At 33.7% G+C, this 16,884-nt stretch overlaps 1 protein-coding gene across 1 annotated transcript in view; it reads left to right on the forward strand.

Moving 5' to 3' along the window:
- kif1b (kinesin family member 1B) overlaps positions 1-16,884 on the forward strand; it is a 91,302-nt gene that overhangs the window by 19,376 nt on the left and 55,042 nt on the right. The window contains 9 exon segments of the mRNA XM_051096076.1: positions 10,770-10,846; positions 11,031-11,210; positions 11,442-11,507; positions 12,615-12,793; positions 14,179-14,290; positions 14,895-14,972; positions 15,165-15,230; positions 15,343-15,360; positions 15,580-15,655. Of these exon segments, the coding sequence (XP_050952033.1) occupies positions 10,770-10,846; positions 11,031-11,210; positions 11,442-11,507; positions 12,615-12,793; positions 14,179-14,290; positions 14,895-14,972; positions 15,165-15,230; positions 15,343-15,360; positions 15,580-15,655 (852 nt within the window).

The following is a 16,884-nucleotide window of genomic DNA, read 5'->3' on the forward strand; positions in this document are numbered from 1 at the left end:
AGAACATGAGATTGTGCCATTTTTAATAATATTAATTAATATATTATTAATAAAACTTTTTATAACATTATGATTATTATTATTATTATTATTATCATTATTTTATAACTATTTATAAATTATTATTTATTATTTTATAACATTAATAACATAATAACATTATTATTATTATTATTATTATTATATTATTTATTAATAGCAATACTAATGCTTATATTTAATGCGAAATTATTGATGGGATTTTTTTTCATTATTTATATTATTTTATATTTTTTTTTATATAAATATTGGGCATTTCAAGAATATGATGTTGTGCCATTTTTAATAATATGAATTTATTTTTTATAATAGTAAAAAAAAAATTAGCAACTAATAATAATAATAATAATAATAATAATATTATTATTAAGACTATTAATGATAGCAGTGATAATATTAATTACATTTTTATTAGTAATATTTGTTAATAATTAATTTATTTGACAAATAATAATTATTTCAATGTTTTTTTTAATCATTATTGCATTATACAAAATTATTAGTAGGATGATTTTTATGTATTTTATAATTTTGTATAAATATTGTTGGGTCATTCAAGAATATAAGGTTGTGCCATTTTTAATAACATTAATTTATTTTTAATATATTGTAATATATTCAAGAAGATGATTATTAATTTAATTTATATTCAAGTAATACATTAATTAATAATAAGTTAATTTATTTAACATTTAATATTTATTATTTTTATTATTTGTTAATTTAATAGTTTTATATAACAATATTGGTGAACCATTCAAGTAGATGAGGTACTCTCCAGTTCTGCAGTCTTTATTCATTGGTCTATGTTTAGCAGGTGATCTGTAAAATTAGTTCAGCTTCCTGGACTTCCCCGTTTCCACTGGTGTGAATGGAGATTTATATGGAGTGGAACATGTCTGCCGGTCCTGACTGAAACTGAAGAGGTGTCATACATGCACTTACACTCTTACACACTGAATAATAATATGCTACTCTGAGCCTGATGCTCTTTCCTCTTGTGTACAGTATGTTTGTGTATGCTTGCAAGCACATAATTGTCACACTGTATGTACAGTGCTGACGTGAACTTGGCTGTCCTTCAAGAGTTCACAATTAGATCAATTTAAAAATCAAAGAAATAGTTCACAGTCCACATATGTAAGTGTGTGTGTGTGTACATAGCACGTGTCCCGTGCTGTTTTGCGGAGTGTAGTGTTTCAGAAAAGTCTTAGATCTGAAATCTACCCATTCCTTCCTTTGGTTGAGGAGCTGTCAGTATGGGAGGCAGCACCTGCCATCTGGTGCTACAGAAATAGACAGGGCACTCCAGACATCTTCTTGGCAGCTGGGCAGAGCTTCACTTTTCTGGTGATTTCTCCCAGTCTTATCTGACTTATACTTCTTGTAGCACGGTGTATATACAAAATAAAGCATAGGACTTCTTGACATAAACAACAAAAGAAAACGTCTGTTTTAAAAATCATTTTCATTGTGGTCGGTCTCTGAAAATGGCAATAGGCCTCTATAGTCATAACAGATGACCTCATGTTTTGCAGAGGGCCTGGCATTCACTGGCTGCAGTGCTTGAGCTCAGTATTGTTCTTCAGCCTTCCTGTTTTCATTCTTTTTCACCAAGCAACATGAGCGACATGCTGAGACTTTTCGAATGCAGCAAAACTGCTCAGAAACGAGAAGATGAGCTTAATGCACATTACAGGCTCTCTCTGTATCCTCAAATGCCCCTGCTCAAAAGCATTCTCTGATTGCACAGTCTGATGGATGGCAGATATTATTGTTGTGATATCATGCAGTCATATGCTGTTTATGAGGAACTTGCAGTGGTAAGAGGAAGTCACACTTTTTTTTTTTTTGAACCACAACATCTCTGTGTCCATGTTGTTTTCATTGCTCCGTGTAATATTGCGTTTATATGCTAACAGTGATTGTGAAAATGCATATTTTGAGTCTCTTAACAGTTTACTGCACTGTTAATATGTAGGTAAATGTAGGTATTCCTTGCCTTTTGAAATGTCTAAAGAAGAGTGACGGACTACTTAAGGGTTTGTGGGCACAGCCAGTGTGGTTGAAGCTGCTGTATACCCTTAGCATTTGCTAGTTTCCTAGTGATTTGTGGTTGTTTGTGATCTTCTGCACCTGTGGGAAGAATGTGAGGGCTGTGTTTTGCTCTCTACTGCCTCTACAGGTAGATGGGTGTGCAGTTCATAGATCATTCCAGATGGGAACGTGCTCTGTCCTCTTTAAGCTTTCCTCTTTAGGATACAGCAGGCCAGATTGGTGTCCGCAGATGCCATTCTGGATGAAAATCTTAGCAGGTGGAAATTTGTTTTGCTAGCTCAGTGTTGGTCTTAGATTGTTTTTTTTTTTTTTGTTTTTTTTTTTTTATTTTGTGTGTTTGTTGAGAAAAATGTATATTGTACAGAAACTGGTCTATCCGTCAGCTATATCTCAGGTCACACTTACCATTCCTGAAGCGAACACTGTTTTTTATTTTATTTTATTTTATTTTATTTTGTTTTTTATGTTTTGCTTTGTTTTATTTCATTTTTGTTGAGTGTTGTTTGTTTTGTTTTGTTTTGCTCTATTTTTTATTTTTTATTATTTTGTTTAGTTTTTGTGTTTTTGTTTTATTTTATTTTACCTTTTAATTTTTAATTTAATTTTATTTTTAAATTTGTTTTTTTTTTGTGTGTGTGTGTTTGTCATGTTTATTTAATTTTTTGTTTATTTTATTTTAATTTATTTCATAATTTCTTTTGTTATTTTATTTTGTGCTGTTTATTTTATTATTTTTATTTTTATTATTTTATTTATTTTGTAAGTTTTTGTTTAGTTTTTATTTTTTACGTTTGTTTTATTTTATTTCTTTTTTTAAAAATGTTTATTTTTTTGGTTTATTGTTGTCATCTGTTTATTTTACTGTTTATTTAATTTAATTTATTTTATTTATGTTATGTTTTTCTTTGTTTTATTATTTTATCTTATTTTTGTTGTTTGTTTTATTTTTTGTTTAGTTAGTTTTATTTATTTTATTTTAGATTTAACTTTAATTTTTAATTTTTACATTTGTCTTTTTTGTTTATTGTTTTGCCTTTTATTTTATAGTTTATTTTTATTTTATTTGTTTTTGTTGTTGTTTTGCTTTGTTTTATTATTTTAATTGATTTGTGTTTTGTGTTTTGTTTTATTTTATTTTATTTTATTTTATATGTGTTCTGTGTTGTTTTTCTTTATTATTGTTTTGTTTGTTTGTGGTTTGTTTTATTTATTTTATTTTTACATTTGTATTTTTTGTGTTTGTCGTCTTTTTATTATTTTTTTATTGGATTTGTTTTTTATTGTGTTTTGTTTTATTATTTTATTTTTGGTCAGTGTTTTTTTTTTAATTGTTTTTATTGTCAATATTTTTCTTATTGTTTTTGTTTTATTGTTTTTGTAGTTTATTTTTAAATGTGTAGTTTTTGTTTATTGTAATGTCTTTTTATTTTATTTCTTTTTTTAATGTTTTGTTTTTGTTTGTTTTGAAAACCAAAACCAGCATGAAAAGTGTACTGTACCACAAAAATTTGCTAATTGTAAAAACCTGGCAGCGCTTTTCAAATCAAACAGTTAGTCATTAGTACAGAAACTGTTCTGAAACAAGACTGAACAGAAACTTTTCTGCAGGCTGCTAAAATTTACTTTCCTGCGGTGATGCAGCTTGTTCTCGTATGGTACTCCTGAGGATATATTTCAACAGTTTAATGCCTGTTGTTGTTTGTTTATATTAAAATTCTGGCTTTTAAAACCACTGCAGGCTGTTAACGGTGGATATTGATTTGCCTGTGGGCTAAAGAGCAAAGTCTCATGGGGTCCAAAGCTGGAGACACATATTCCACTGCATTAGGCCAGGCATGGCTGCTATTCTCAGGTCATCTCACACTATCTGAAATAAGCCCAGGTTTATCATCACAGTCTGAAAGTTGATACGCTTTGAGCAGCCAGATGGGTTTTTCATTCTTTCCTCTAAGCTTTTCCTGTGCACACGCAGGTCAGGTGGTGCAGTCTGCTAACTCATTTAAAATCCCTCCTGCTTGAGTTTCCTACAGTGATGAAAGCCATTAGTCTTCATGCATCTGCACCCAGGCATCCTAGCAGGAAAACCACCGTGTGCGTTTTTGCTGTGCCAACTTCATCCACCCTTGAGTTGGTTTGTCAGTTGGCTGCAGAAAGTGCGAATTTGCATAATTGATTCTGTCTGGAATATCCTGCCGAACCAGTGTTGTGTTTGCATGCGAGCGAGTTAAACATCCAATCAGACTTTGTTTTTGACGATCACATGCCATTAAGCTGGCCTCAGCTGGAGAGGTTTGGGGATTGGGGTCAGGACATTGTTTGGGAGGAGTGAATAGCACGTTTAGTTTTGCATTTACATAATGAGCGGCTCTCCATTGGCTGATGGGTTGTGGTCTGCCTAAGTGTTTTGTCCAAACATAATTGGATGGATTTAGAGGTTGTTTTGAGAGGTTATTCACTCATTTCAGCCACCTCTGTACCAATTAGCCTCATGTTAGCTTCAAACTGTCATTCACAGCTTTGAAGAGGTTGACATGACTAGACTATCCTTGGCCAGCTGATGGTGTTCATTTTCATATATGAGCATAAAATGGGTTGATAAGGTTAATATTAAGGGTTATTTAGTACACAGTATTCATCAGTATACATTCTGCATTATAGTATACTAAATTCCTGAGATATATATATATATATATATATATATATAGGATTGTCAGCTACTTGTGATAATGTTATAAAATGACCGCTTCGAGGTAATTGCAAGTTTTAATCTCATAATCCTAACTTTTTCTCACAAATGCAAGTTTACATTTAGCAATTCTGACTTTTTATCCTCAGAATTCCGTAATACAAACTCTCAATTCTGACTTTTTTTTTTCTCAGAATTGAGTTGTGAGTGAAGTCAGAACTGTGAGATTTAGACTTTATTTCACACAGTTCTGAGAAAAGTCAGAATTGCAAGGTAAAAACTTGAAATTCTGACTTCTTTTCTTGCAAATTTGAGTTTGTATCTCGCAATTTTGTCGACTTTTCTCGCAATTCTGACTTTTTTCTCAATTGTGAGATATAAACTCACAATTGCGAGTGATAAAGTCAGAATTGGGAGATACAAACTCGCAATTCTGACTTTATTTCACACATTTCTGAGAAATAGTCAGAATTGCAAAAAATTCAGACTTATTTTCTTGCAAATTTTAGTTTATCTCGCAATTCTGACTTTTTTCTTAGAATTGTGAAAGATAAACTTGCAATTCTGTCTTTATTTCTTGCAATTGTGTTTGTATCACACAATTCTTGGGAAAAAGCCAGAATTGCGAGATAAAAGCATGAAATTCTGACATTTTTCGCAAATTTTACTTTGTATCTCACAATTCTGACGACTTTCCTTGCAATTCTGACTTTTCTCAGAATCACATGATATAAACTTGCAATTCTGACTTTATTTCTTGTAATTGCATTTATATCATGCAATTTTGTTTATATTATGCGATTCTGGAAAACAAAAGTCAGGATTGCGAGATGCAAACTTAAAATACTGATCTTTTTTTGCAAATTTTAGTTTGTATATTGCAATTCTGACTTTTCTCAGAATTGCATTTATATAAACTCACAATTGCGAGTGAAGTCAGAATTGCGAGATATAAACTTGTTTTCTCGCACATTTTAGTTTGTATCTCACAGTTCTGACCTTTTCTCGCAAATTGCAAGTTTTGCGAGAAAACAAGTTAGAATTGTCAGAAGTTTTTATCTCGCAATTCTAACTTTTTTTCTCCGAATTGTGAGATATAAATTTGCAATTATGAGAAATAAAGCCAAAATTATGATATAAGCTTGAAATTCTGACTTTTTTCTCAGAATTGCAAGATATAAACTCGCAATTGTGAGTGATAAAGTCAGAATTGTGCGATACAAACTCGCAATTCTGACTTTATTTCTTTGTAATTTTATATCATTTATATCATGCAATTTTGGGGATAAAGTCAGAATTGCAATTAAAAACATGCAATTCAGACTTGTTTTCTCGCAAATGCTAGTTTGTATCTCGCAATTGTGAGATATAAACTAGCAATTCCTAAAAAAATGTCAGAATTGAGTTTATATCTCAGTTTGGTTTTTATTCCTCATAATGGTGAATTTATTTTTTAAGAATAGTAAGTTTAAATCTCAAAGTTATTCTTTTTTTTTTTCCTCACACAGCTGCAAGTTTATCACAATTCTGGAAAAAAAGTTACAGTTGTGAGATGTGAAGTCAGTTACAAGAAAAAAGTCGCAGTTATTTATTTTTTTATTCAATGGTCGAAACAAGCTTCCATACTTACTGCTATGCTTGGTTCACTGTTGATGTATATTGAATCTTCTCAGGCCTTACGTCTGGTTTAATGTCTAATTTACAAATCCTAATGCTTTCATTTAGAGTCCTCCACATGTTCAGCCAGATTTAAGGGATTTTAGACTGTGAATATGTGAATTTTTAACAGTCTAATGGCATTACAATTGTCACATAATTTAGTTTTATATTTCAAGCCTGAAATTAAAGCAAGGCACATGTCTTTGAGTGAGCAGGACAGAATTAAATTGAATAACGCAGATGATGATGATTTTTATTTCTGCATCCCACTGTTCAGTGTGGTGGTAGTCATAGTAACAGGCTTAACTTTTGCTGTGGCTTGCGTGAGCAGTGCTGATGTAGGAGACATTGATGGAATGGCTATATAAAATCATTACTGTGTTTTAACTGTGTTTTCTTTTAATGTGAGTGCGTTTTCCTTATAGGTTTTAGGGACTTCAATGAATACACGTGCAAGTATTTACATGGGCTTTCAATAAAAATTCCTTTCACATTTACTCTTTCAATTGAAAATAGCAGAATGAAAGCTGTCTGCGTCATAAGACATACAGAAACAGACATGAGTGCCCCACACATGTGCGTATGTGAGCAAGGCCAGCCTTGCCGGCTGTCCACCTGTTTTTCGGCCCCCGTGTTGATCTTCCCATCTCATCAGTGTTCTGATATGACTGGTGATCACAGTGCATGATGGGGGAGGCATTTATAGTCCCTCTGTGCATTTTGTTCCAGGAAAGAGGGGCAGAATAACTGCAGTAATGTAAATCCCTGTGTGTTTTACCCACTGCTCCGGTTTCCATTTGGCCTTAGGTCAGAGGTGTAATCACTCTTTATTTAGCCTCTGTTTCTCTTGAACGACACAGGCCTGTCCTCTGTCACATTGACCATGTGAGGATGCAGGACTTGAGGAAAGGACCTGCTTTCACAAACCTGGGAACAGTTGTCTTTCCAAAACACGTGACTAACCAACTTTCTGAGAAAGAGGCCCTCTCCAAGAAAACTCTCGAAATACAATCTATGGATTTCACATACATGTATGAAATTCAGTAGACACATGTAATACACCAATACCTACTAAAAAGTCCCTCAATACGAAGTCCGAAACCCGACAGGAAGTCTTTTTTCTTGGCATGTTTTGTGCAATTTTTGCCATTTTCAGGCATTGTATTCAATACCAGATCAATACCAAATTTGGTCAGTGTAATCTAAAGCCCTTTGTGACATTAAATTTTCTTCAACGTTTTCGTTGAAGGGTGTGTCTGTGGCGGCCTGACAAACTTTGATGTTTCGACATGAAAAAGGAAGTTGTTATAATTCAGGCATACAATGCCCCAAACATGTATAATTAATTAAAATCATGAAACTTGCACATTTTAACAGCAATTTATTAAAAGTTTACGAAAAATTACACAAGGCACTATGAAATACGAAATACGTTTTATTATTTTCTTAAATTATTTTTTATTTTTACTGAATACTGTTTTAATTTTAATGGTTTCATTAAATTTTAATAATCAAAACCATCTATAATGGTGGTTCTAATCTAAATTAATTAATCTAAATTATTTTATTAGTAGCAGTAGTTAAACCAAGTTAAATCAAACTTTTATTTTGACAGGTTGCTGTGAAGACCTTTAATTTTCTGTTTGTTTATAAAAAAAAATTTCTCAAATGAATGGAAAATGTCCAGTGACCCTCAGAGCAGTTCTAGAGATTGTGTATATGTTCATGTACAATTTTGAGGCGGCAGAGGCTAAAAACACAAGCGTCACACGCTTCATGTATACATGTAGTAAAGGAAAAGCACGCATTTGTGCCATTCATTCACAAAGAGACACGCAGAACATCCAGAATTCATATTTAAAATAGTATTTTTGCAGCTTAATATTCACAGACACTAGTCAGTATCACTTTTTGATTAAAGTGTAGTTAACGATTACCCATTTATTCATGCAAAATTTGGCAAATTCTGAGATATTCCACGTTATACAGTAAATTTCGTTTTTTTTGATTCCGCGATTCCGTCTGCTTTTTCCACATAAGGCCCTAAGATTGTCCTAGCCTTTTGCTAGTAAAGCTAGATTTATATAGCATAAATTAAAATTAAAAGCTTTTTTTTTTTTTTTAATAATAATATTTGTGTCAGTATTTATTTGTTTCCTCTGAAATTACTTATATTAGCTTTGATGTTAACTAGCATGCTCCTTTATAATCATTGTGTCATCATTGTGATATTAAATTACTCAACTGCAAATCATTTCAAATAGTCCAGTATATTCAATATTCCTTATATACTTTCTAGTCTCGTACTCGACTTGTATCTCTCAGAACGAGGTGGCTCAATACCGAGCCCACCTTCTCATTTCCACTGAATAATAGATGAATTCTGTGAGATTAGCCACTGTCCCAGAGGTGCTGCTGGGGGATTTACTCATTGCAGGGGGCTCAAACGTCCTCGACTGCAGAGAGCCTCATGCTTAATTAGAATGTTGACTTTTTATGTATAATCCACACCTCTTTCCCTTCTCTCTTCCATCCACCCATGCTTTGAAGATGGAAAAAACACCACATTTCTCTATTTCTGGGCTGATAGGTCATTTTTTTGTTGCAGCAGAACAGGAAAGCTTGTTGTGGTGTTGTTTGGACTGTTGCTAAGACAGCACCGTGTGCATCCCATTCGTCAGTCTTTCTCTTTTTTTCCGGCCACCCAGCCAACTGACCTCACCACCCTGCGTTCTGCTGGTGGAATGTGTTCGTCTGGATCGAATCAAGGCCTGAACGCGCTCGGGGGCCCTGCTGGCCAACTCCCGAGTCAGTTAAGGGGACTGCAGCAGCAGCTGGCTTTCTGATACCTATAAATATCCTACAGTAGATTCCTGCGGTCCCACAGCCTTTTGGGCCGCTCACTCCCAGGCTTAGTGGTCTGACGGTGTGGTGGTGTTGAGACGAGGGTCGGCCTGAATGTTTGGGACACGCCAAATACCAGACAAGCCTGTAGATTCCTGTTTATTAAGACTGCAGGGATATGTAGCAACCTGCTGAGAGCGGGGTGGACAGTATGTGTGTGATCTGTCAGTGAAAACTGGAAGGGGTAAATTTGATTTTAACTGCGAGTGAACAGGAAAAAAAGAGAAGAGTTGTGAGTAGTCGCATCCAACAGGTGGACCCGCTGGTCTCACACACATACATTTGAGTCATCAGTTTTAAACAGGCTCTGCTGAGGTGAATGTGTCCTCTCTCTCAATTGTTGAAAACAAAAATAGCCCCAAATATGACTCTTTCATTTCTCATTGCACAAATATTTCATTCAATTGAAGGAATAGAAATGTTAGATGTTGGTTTGGCTACAGTGGTCGCTTTATCATATAGGGTGTTGATATCCTGGTAATAGAGCCATTAATAGTGATTTTTGTGCGGACAGGTCAGCAGTTCACCTTCCATTAAACACTATTACTGTCTGTTAGTGGTGGATTCAGTTTATCAGGTATCAGTGAGATCCAGATATTGTTATTTTAGTATTATTTATTTACTGTTATAGATTTTTTTAATGTATTGTTGTAATTTCATTTCATTTTTTTATAATTATAATAATTTAATTTTCAATAGTGTTTTTAGTTTGTATTTATATTTTGCTTGAATATTTTTATTTCAATTTTACCTTTAGTAATTTTATGATGACCGTTTAAACTTATTAATTTCTTATTTTAGTTTTTCATCATTTATGTCATATTTTATTTCAGATTTATTTCAGTTTTTTAGAGTTTTTTTTGTAAACTTGTGTTTGTCATAGCAGATTTGCATGTTTACACTTGGCTTTTTTATGTTTTATTAATTCAATTATTTCCTTTATTTTCAATCATTATGCAAAACTGTAACGAAAGTGTTTCACTTTTTTAAAATAATTTATTTTTAATGTATTTAATTTTTAAAATTACTGATTATATGTGACCCTCGATTACAAAACCATCCGTAAGTAGTAGCTTTCATTTTTAGTACCCTCAGATTTCTGATTTTCAAATAGTTGTGTCTCAGCAAATATTGTCCTATCCTAACAAATCATACATCAACTAAAAGCTTATTTATTCAAATTTCAGATTATGTATAAATCTCAAAATAGACACTGATGACTGGTTTTGTGGTCCAGGGTCACATATTATCATCATAATTTGAATAAATGAAAAGTATATCAGACATCTTGCCTCGAGATATTGAACAACCTATGTTGGTCAGTGTGTAACCCTTCTGGATATAATTTCCAGAAACTGACAAGCTGTTTTTTTTGTGTTAAAAAATTCTGTAAAATCATACTGATTTCCCCTGTCTTTTGCAGCTATTTTGAACCCCAAGAACCCAAAGGAAGCACCCAAATCCTTCAGCTTCGACTACTCGTACTGGTCTCACACCTCAGTAAGTCTCATATTCTCTTTCTTTCTCCTTCTGTCCTTTTCCTGCTCTTTCTGCCTTTTCCGCTGAGCTGGCTCTGTGGACAATAAAATGTGCATGTGGTCAGATTTACAGCTGTAATTAATCATCCCCCAAAATAAAGTCTGTGTTAACGTGTTTTGTTCTCTTTTCTTTATTTCTCTGCTAGCCGGACGACCCCAGCTTTGCGTCACAGAGCCTCGTGTACAATGACATCGGGAAGGAGATGTTGCAGCATGCTTTTGAGGGATATAATGTCTGTATTTTCGCCTACGGCCAGACCGGAGCTGGCAAGTCCTACACCATGATGGGAAAGCAAGAGGAAGGACAAGAAGGCATTATTCCTCAGGTATATATGTGACATCACGCCATATGTATCGCCTTAATGGATCCGAAGCAAAAGACATCCTTAAGAGCTCAGCAGCGACTGAGATGTTTCTGATCTCAAAGCAGACATTGCCAGAAGACATTAAGGCATTAGCACTCCGTCTAGCACGTCCGGCAGGGGTAGAGTTATTTGTGCTCTGTATCGATCACTCTCCCTCGCCTCCCTAATGTGCTCTTTTTGTCCCCCTCCCAGCTCTGTGAAGAACTCTTTGAGAAAATCAATGACAATAACAATGAGGAGATCTCGTACTCTGTGGAGGTGAGCAGCAGACACATCATGACTCCTCAGTCCATTCCTGTGACTCACTTCACACGCTCTCCATCTATTGAAATGCTGTTTGTGTTGTTACCTAAAAGCATTAAACTAAGGTGATGGGTTTGTTCAGAGCCCACTCAGTGGTTCAATAACTGAGAGCTAAACATGTTCAGTTACAAATTGATGTGGTATTAAATATGCTGTTAATATATATGGCTTTTTACAGGATTAGGTCACTCTTGAATTAAAATTTTCTGATAATTTACTCACCCCCATGTCATCTAAGATGTTCATGTCTTTCTTTCTAAAGTTGAAAAGAAACTGAGGTTTTTGAGGAAAACCTTCACAAATTTTTCTCCATATAGTGGACTTCAATGGGGATCAGCGGCTTGAAAATCCAAATTGTGTTTCAAAGCAGCTTCAAAGAGCTGTACACGGTCCCAGCCGAGGAATAATGGTCTTACCTGTCATTTCCTAAAGAAAAAAATTAAAAATGTATATTATTTTTGCTCTTGCACTGGCTCTGCGATGCACATCAATGACTTCATGCATTACGTAATGTTGGAAACGTCAAGCGTGGTTAGTTCTTCGTCTGTGTACTACAGTTCAAAAAGGGCGAAGAATCTCGTTTTCTCCTCAAACTTCAAAATCATACATTTTTAATTTTTTTCGTAAAGGATGTTTGACTTACTTTGCACAGTCGCTTTGTAAACACTGGGTTGGTACTTTCGCCTATGTCATGCATGACCTTTCCAACATGACTACATAATGTGTGAAATCGTAGACGCAGAGCTAGTGCAAAACGAGCATTTGTGGTTAAAAAGTATATACATTTTTTAAAAAAAATTTTAGAAAATCACCCTTAATCCTTTGTGTAGAGCTTTGAAGTTGTATTCAGCCCGTGGATTCACACTATATCCACTATATTGATAAAAATCCTGGAATGTTTTCCTCAAAAATAGGGGTGAGCAAATTATGAGGAAATTTTAATTCTGGACTGAACAAATCCTTTAAGGCAATATGTGGACTAGATTTCAAAAATATATACTTTTATCTCAAGTCATATATTCTGAGGTTATATATATCTAATTGTTTATATGCTCATTGTAGGTGGCATATATGGAGATATACTGTGAGCGGGTGAGGGACCTGCTAAACCCTAAAAATAAAGGGAACCTGCGTGTCAGGGAACATCCTCTACTTGGGCCGTATGTGGAAGACCTCTCAAAACTGGCCGTCACATCTTACACAGACATAGCTGACCTCATGGATGCTGGTAACAAAGCCAGGTGAGAGAGAAAAAAAACATATGTCTTATAAGTATGCCAGTTTTTTTTTTTTGACCAAAATCTGGTACTATTAGACCAATTTGGAGTAGATGTCACAACTTTGTCACTTGCAGCTACACATGCATTGTGATGGCAGAAAAACATTGGTAACAAGTGGCGGAAAATGGGTAAAAACCAATTCAATCGCAAATGGATTGAGCCTTTGGATGTCAGAATCGGAATGCAAATCATTTTATAGAATACTGTCATCAAAGATGTCATTTGGAGCTAAATGCAGATGTTTAAATGCTGATTCCCAGGGTTTATTTGTGGAGAATGTGACGTGTAAAGCCTGTTTTTTCATATCAGAATTGTGATGTAATCTCAGAATAGCGAGAATAAAGTCAGAATTTTGAAATATAAACTCAGATTTACCTGCTTTATTCTTTTATTCCATGGCTTTCATAGACTGCTACTTAAAAACTCACAATTCCTGTCACCAGATAGGCTCTGCCCACAAATAAAGAACATCATCACTGTTTGCAAACACCGAATTGGTCTAGTTTTTTTTTTTTTTTTTTTTTTTCACTTTGGATACTGGTGTTGAAGAATAGTGGGTGGACCTTTTGTCAAGAGGGAAATGGAAAAGCGTTATGTTTCGTCCAGCAATACTCTGACTGATAGTCATGTGTAAATGTGACTCTTGGGAAGGAGTAACACGCTTCTAATCCTCCCGTGCTGATTCCCAGGGTTTATTTGTGGAGAATGTGACGTGTAAAGCCTGTTTCTCTCGAGAGCATCCCACCCAGTGCCATATCCGGCACACGAGTTGTGTTGATGTCTTATTCCTGCACTTACTAGCACTTTCCAGGATTATTCTCTCACACTCTGGTGATAAGCATCTAGAGCTGACTATGAACTTCCAAAGCAGCCTTTCAACCATTTTCAAGCTGATAAAGAGATTATTAGTGGATAAAGGAAAAAGGACTGGCCTAACATACAATACCATATTAATGTATTTATGTACATTTTTCGTTATGATTCTTGCATTGCAAAGCCATTCAAATAATCATCTCAATGTTTTAGTTGTACTTTAGGGATAGTTCACCCATAAATTATGTCATTAATTACTCGCCCTCATGTCGTTCCAAACCCTTAAAACCTTCGTTCATCTTCGGAACACAAATTAAGTTATTAGACAGCAATGCAACTACCATGTTCAAGGCCTAGAAAGGTAGTAAGGACATTGTTAAAATAGTCCATGTGATATCACTGGTTCAACCATAATACTATTACATTATGTAATATCCCCTAATATACTTTATATGTAATCATACATTTGTTTTACTCAAATAATAATATCAATGTGACACCTATGACACTCATTTCGCTTTCTGTATCCTCAGAACTGTTGCCGCCACCAACATGAATGAGACGAGCAGTCGCTCTCACGCAGTCTTCACTATCGTTTTCACCCAGAGGAAGTATGACAGCGAGACAGACCTGTCCACAGAAAAGGTTGGATATTTTACACCCATCCACAGGCATTATGACATTTCGCAAAGCTCAAATTCATCCTGCAACCCAAAGTCAGCAAATCCTGTACCAAGCAGAAAAGAAAACTGCGAGAGAGAGCCGTCCCACTCATCCTGTGTTTGTGAGGCTCATTGTGTAATCAGTGCGGACACAAAGAGCACTCTATGAGGTCCACGGACACAATGGCTATTGTACATAGCTACTACATTAGATTCACTACACAGGTCTCGCCTCGGCCCTCGCTCTAATATTACTCATCCAGTTTGGCAGCGGCACCGCTGGCCCAAACTCAAGCATGACACAAAATGAAAAGATAACCAAAGCGTCCTTTAGCACAATTAGTTTTGCATGCACGCACCAATGATTTTACAAGAACCCTAAAAGGGTTGGACGATTGAACTGTTTAGTTAAATTATTAATGCGACACAGGATTTACAAGTGCTTGGTTTGAGAATGATTCACAAGTCACTATATCAGAAATATGTATATGATTCCCACGTAAAAGACTCCCACAAGGAGATTTCCTTGGTGTCTTATTTTAGTGTGTGTTGATCAGTCTGAAAGTATCTCTGCTGTCTGGTTTCAGGTCAGCAAAATCAGCCTGGTGGATCTGGCAGGAAGTGAGCGTGCTGACTCAACAGGGGCCAAAGGAACCAGACTGAAGGTACAGACTAATTTTACAGCCTCTCTAGAACTCAACAACTACCTGCCATATGTAAAAGTGACTGCGCTGTTCTTCACACAGCGCAAATATTCTGGGAATATGACATGCATGATGTGTATCACAGCTATTTTTATTCCTTTAATGTGTTTGTTTTAAATGTATTAATGTAATTGTATTTTTGTGATTTCATAGGAGGGAGCAAACATCAATAAATCTCTAACTACACTAGGAAAGGTTATTTCAGCCCTAGCTGAGGTGGTGAGTATTATTCATAACACCTGTCTCTCTCTCTGCCTGTTTGCCTGCATGTCTTCAGTACTGTAATTCTGTGTGCTGTCTGTCTCTCTCCTGGCAATGCTTCCCTTCTCAGGATAACTGTACCAGCAAGGTAATCTTTCCCGGTGTACAGTCACTAACCACTGAACCATGTCTCTATCTAGACCTATCCACCTTTATCCATGTAACCTATTGTCTTAAAAGTGTGTGATTATTCTAGTCTTGATTACTCATACATCAAGTCATTTCCTGAACCCTTTTCATTATTATACAGAAGGAGCTGTATTTACATGCTATATTCCAACATGTTTTACCACCTGTTTTGAAACAGAGCAAGAAGAAAAAGAAGACAGACTTCATTCCTTACCGAGACTCAGTGTTGACATGGCTGCTAAGAGAAAATTTAGGTATGGATGATGACCCATAATGATTATACATTATTGTATCTGGTGCATGGATATTATTAACTAGCTTTTAAAATAGAGCTGACTGTATTTCAAAATAATCCAACACTTCTATATGCAATATGATCAGACTCCTAAAGGAATAGTTCACCCTTTTATTTTATTTTTATTTTTATTTTTATTTTTATTTTTATTTTTATTTTTATTTTTATTTTTATTTTTATTTTTATTTTTATTTTTATTGACAGACCCAGTCTTCATTCACTGAATTTTTATTTCTGGTTGAATATTACTATCTATATTTAAAACACTAAAATATTATTTATATATATATATATATATATATATATATATATATATATATATATATATATATATATATATAATTTTTATTTTGTTTTATTGACAGACCAAATCTATATTTACTGAATTGGATTTTTTTTTTTTTTTGTTGAATATTATTTTCTAGATTCAACACCAAATATTTTATTTTATTTTATTTTATTTTATTTATTTTGTTTTATTTTCAAACCTAATCTTTATTCATTGAATTGATATTGTTGGTTGAATATTACTATTTATATTCAAAACAAAAATTTTATTTTATTTTATTTATTGACCCACCAAATCTTTATTTGTTTAAATTTTTATTTTAAGTGGAGCATTACTATCTATATTGAAAACAAAAAATATTTATTTTATTTTATTTTATTTTATTGACCCACCCAATCTTTATTCACTGAAATTTTATTTTGAGTTGATTATTACTATTTATATTGAAAACAAAAATAATTTTATTTAATTGTATTGACCCACCCTATCTTTATTTACTACTTTTTTATTTTGAGTTGAATATTACTATCTATATTGAAAACAAAAATATTTATTTTATTTAATTTTATTGACCTACCCAATCTTTATTCAGTGAATTTTTATTTTGAGTTAAATATTACTCTACTGCTATATTGAAAACAAAAATATTTATTTATTTTATTTTTATTTTGACCCAATCTTTCTTCACTAAATTTTTAATTTTAGTTGAATATTACTATTTATATTGAAATTTATTTATTTTATTTTATTTTATTTTATATTATTTTACAAACACAATCTTTATTTACTGAATTTTTGTTTTTGGTTGAAAAAAACAATCTTTATTGGAAACTAAAAAATTATTTTATTTTTATTTTTTATTTTGACAGACCCAATCTTTATTCACTTACTTTTTATTG

This window comes from Labeo rohita, chromosome 23 (genome assembly GCF_022985175.1).
Source record: "Labeo rohita strain BAU-BD-2019 chromosome 23, IGBB_LRoh.1.0, whole genome shotgun sequence".
Taxonomy (NCBI): Eukaryota; Metazoa; Chordata; class Actinopteri; order Cypriniformes; family Cyprinidae; genus Labeo; species Labeo rohita.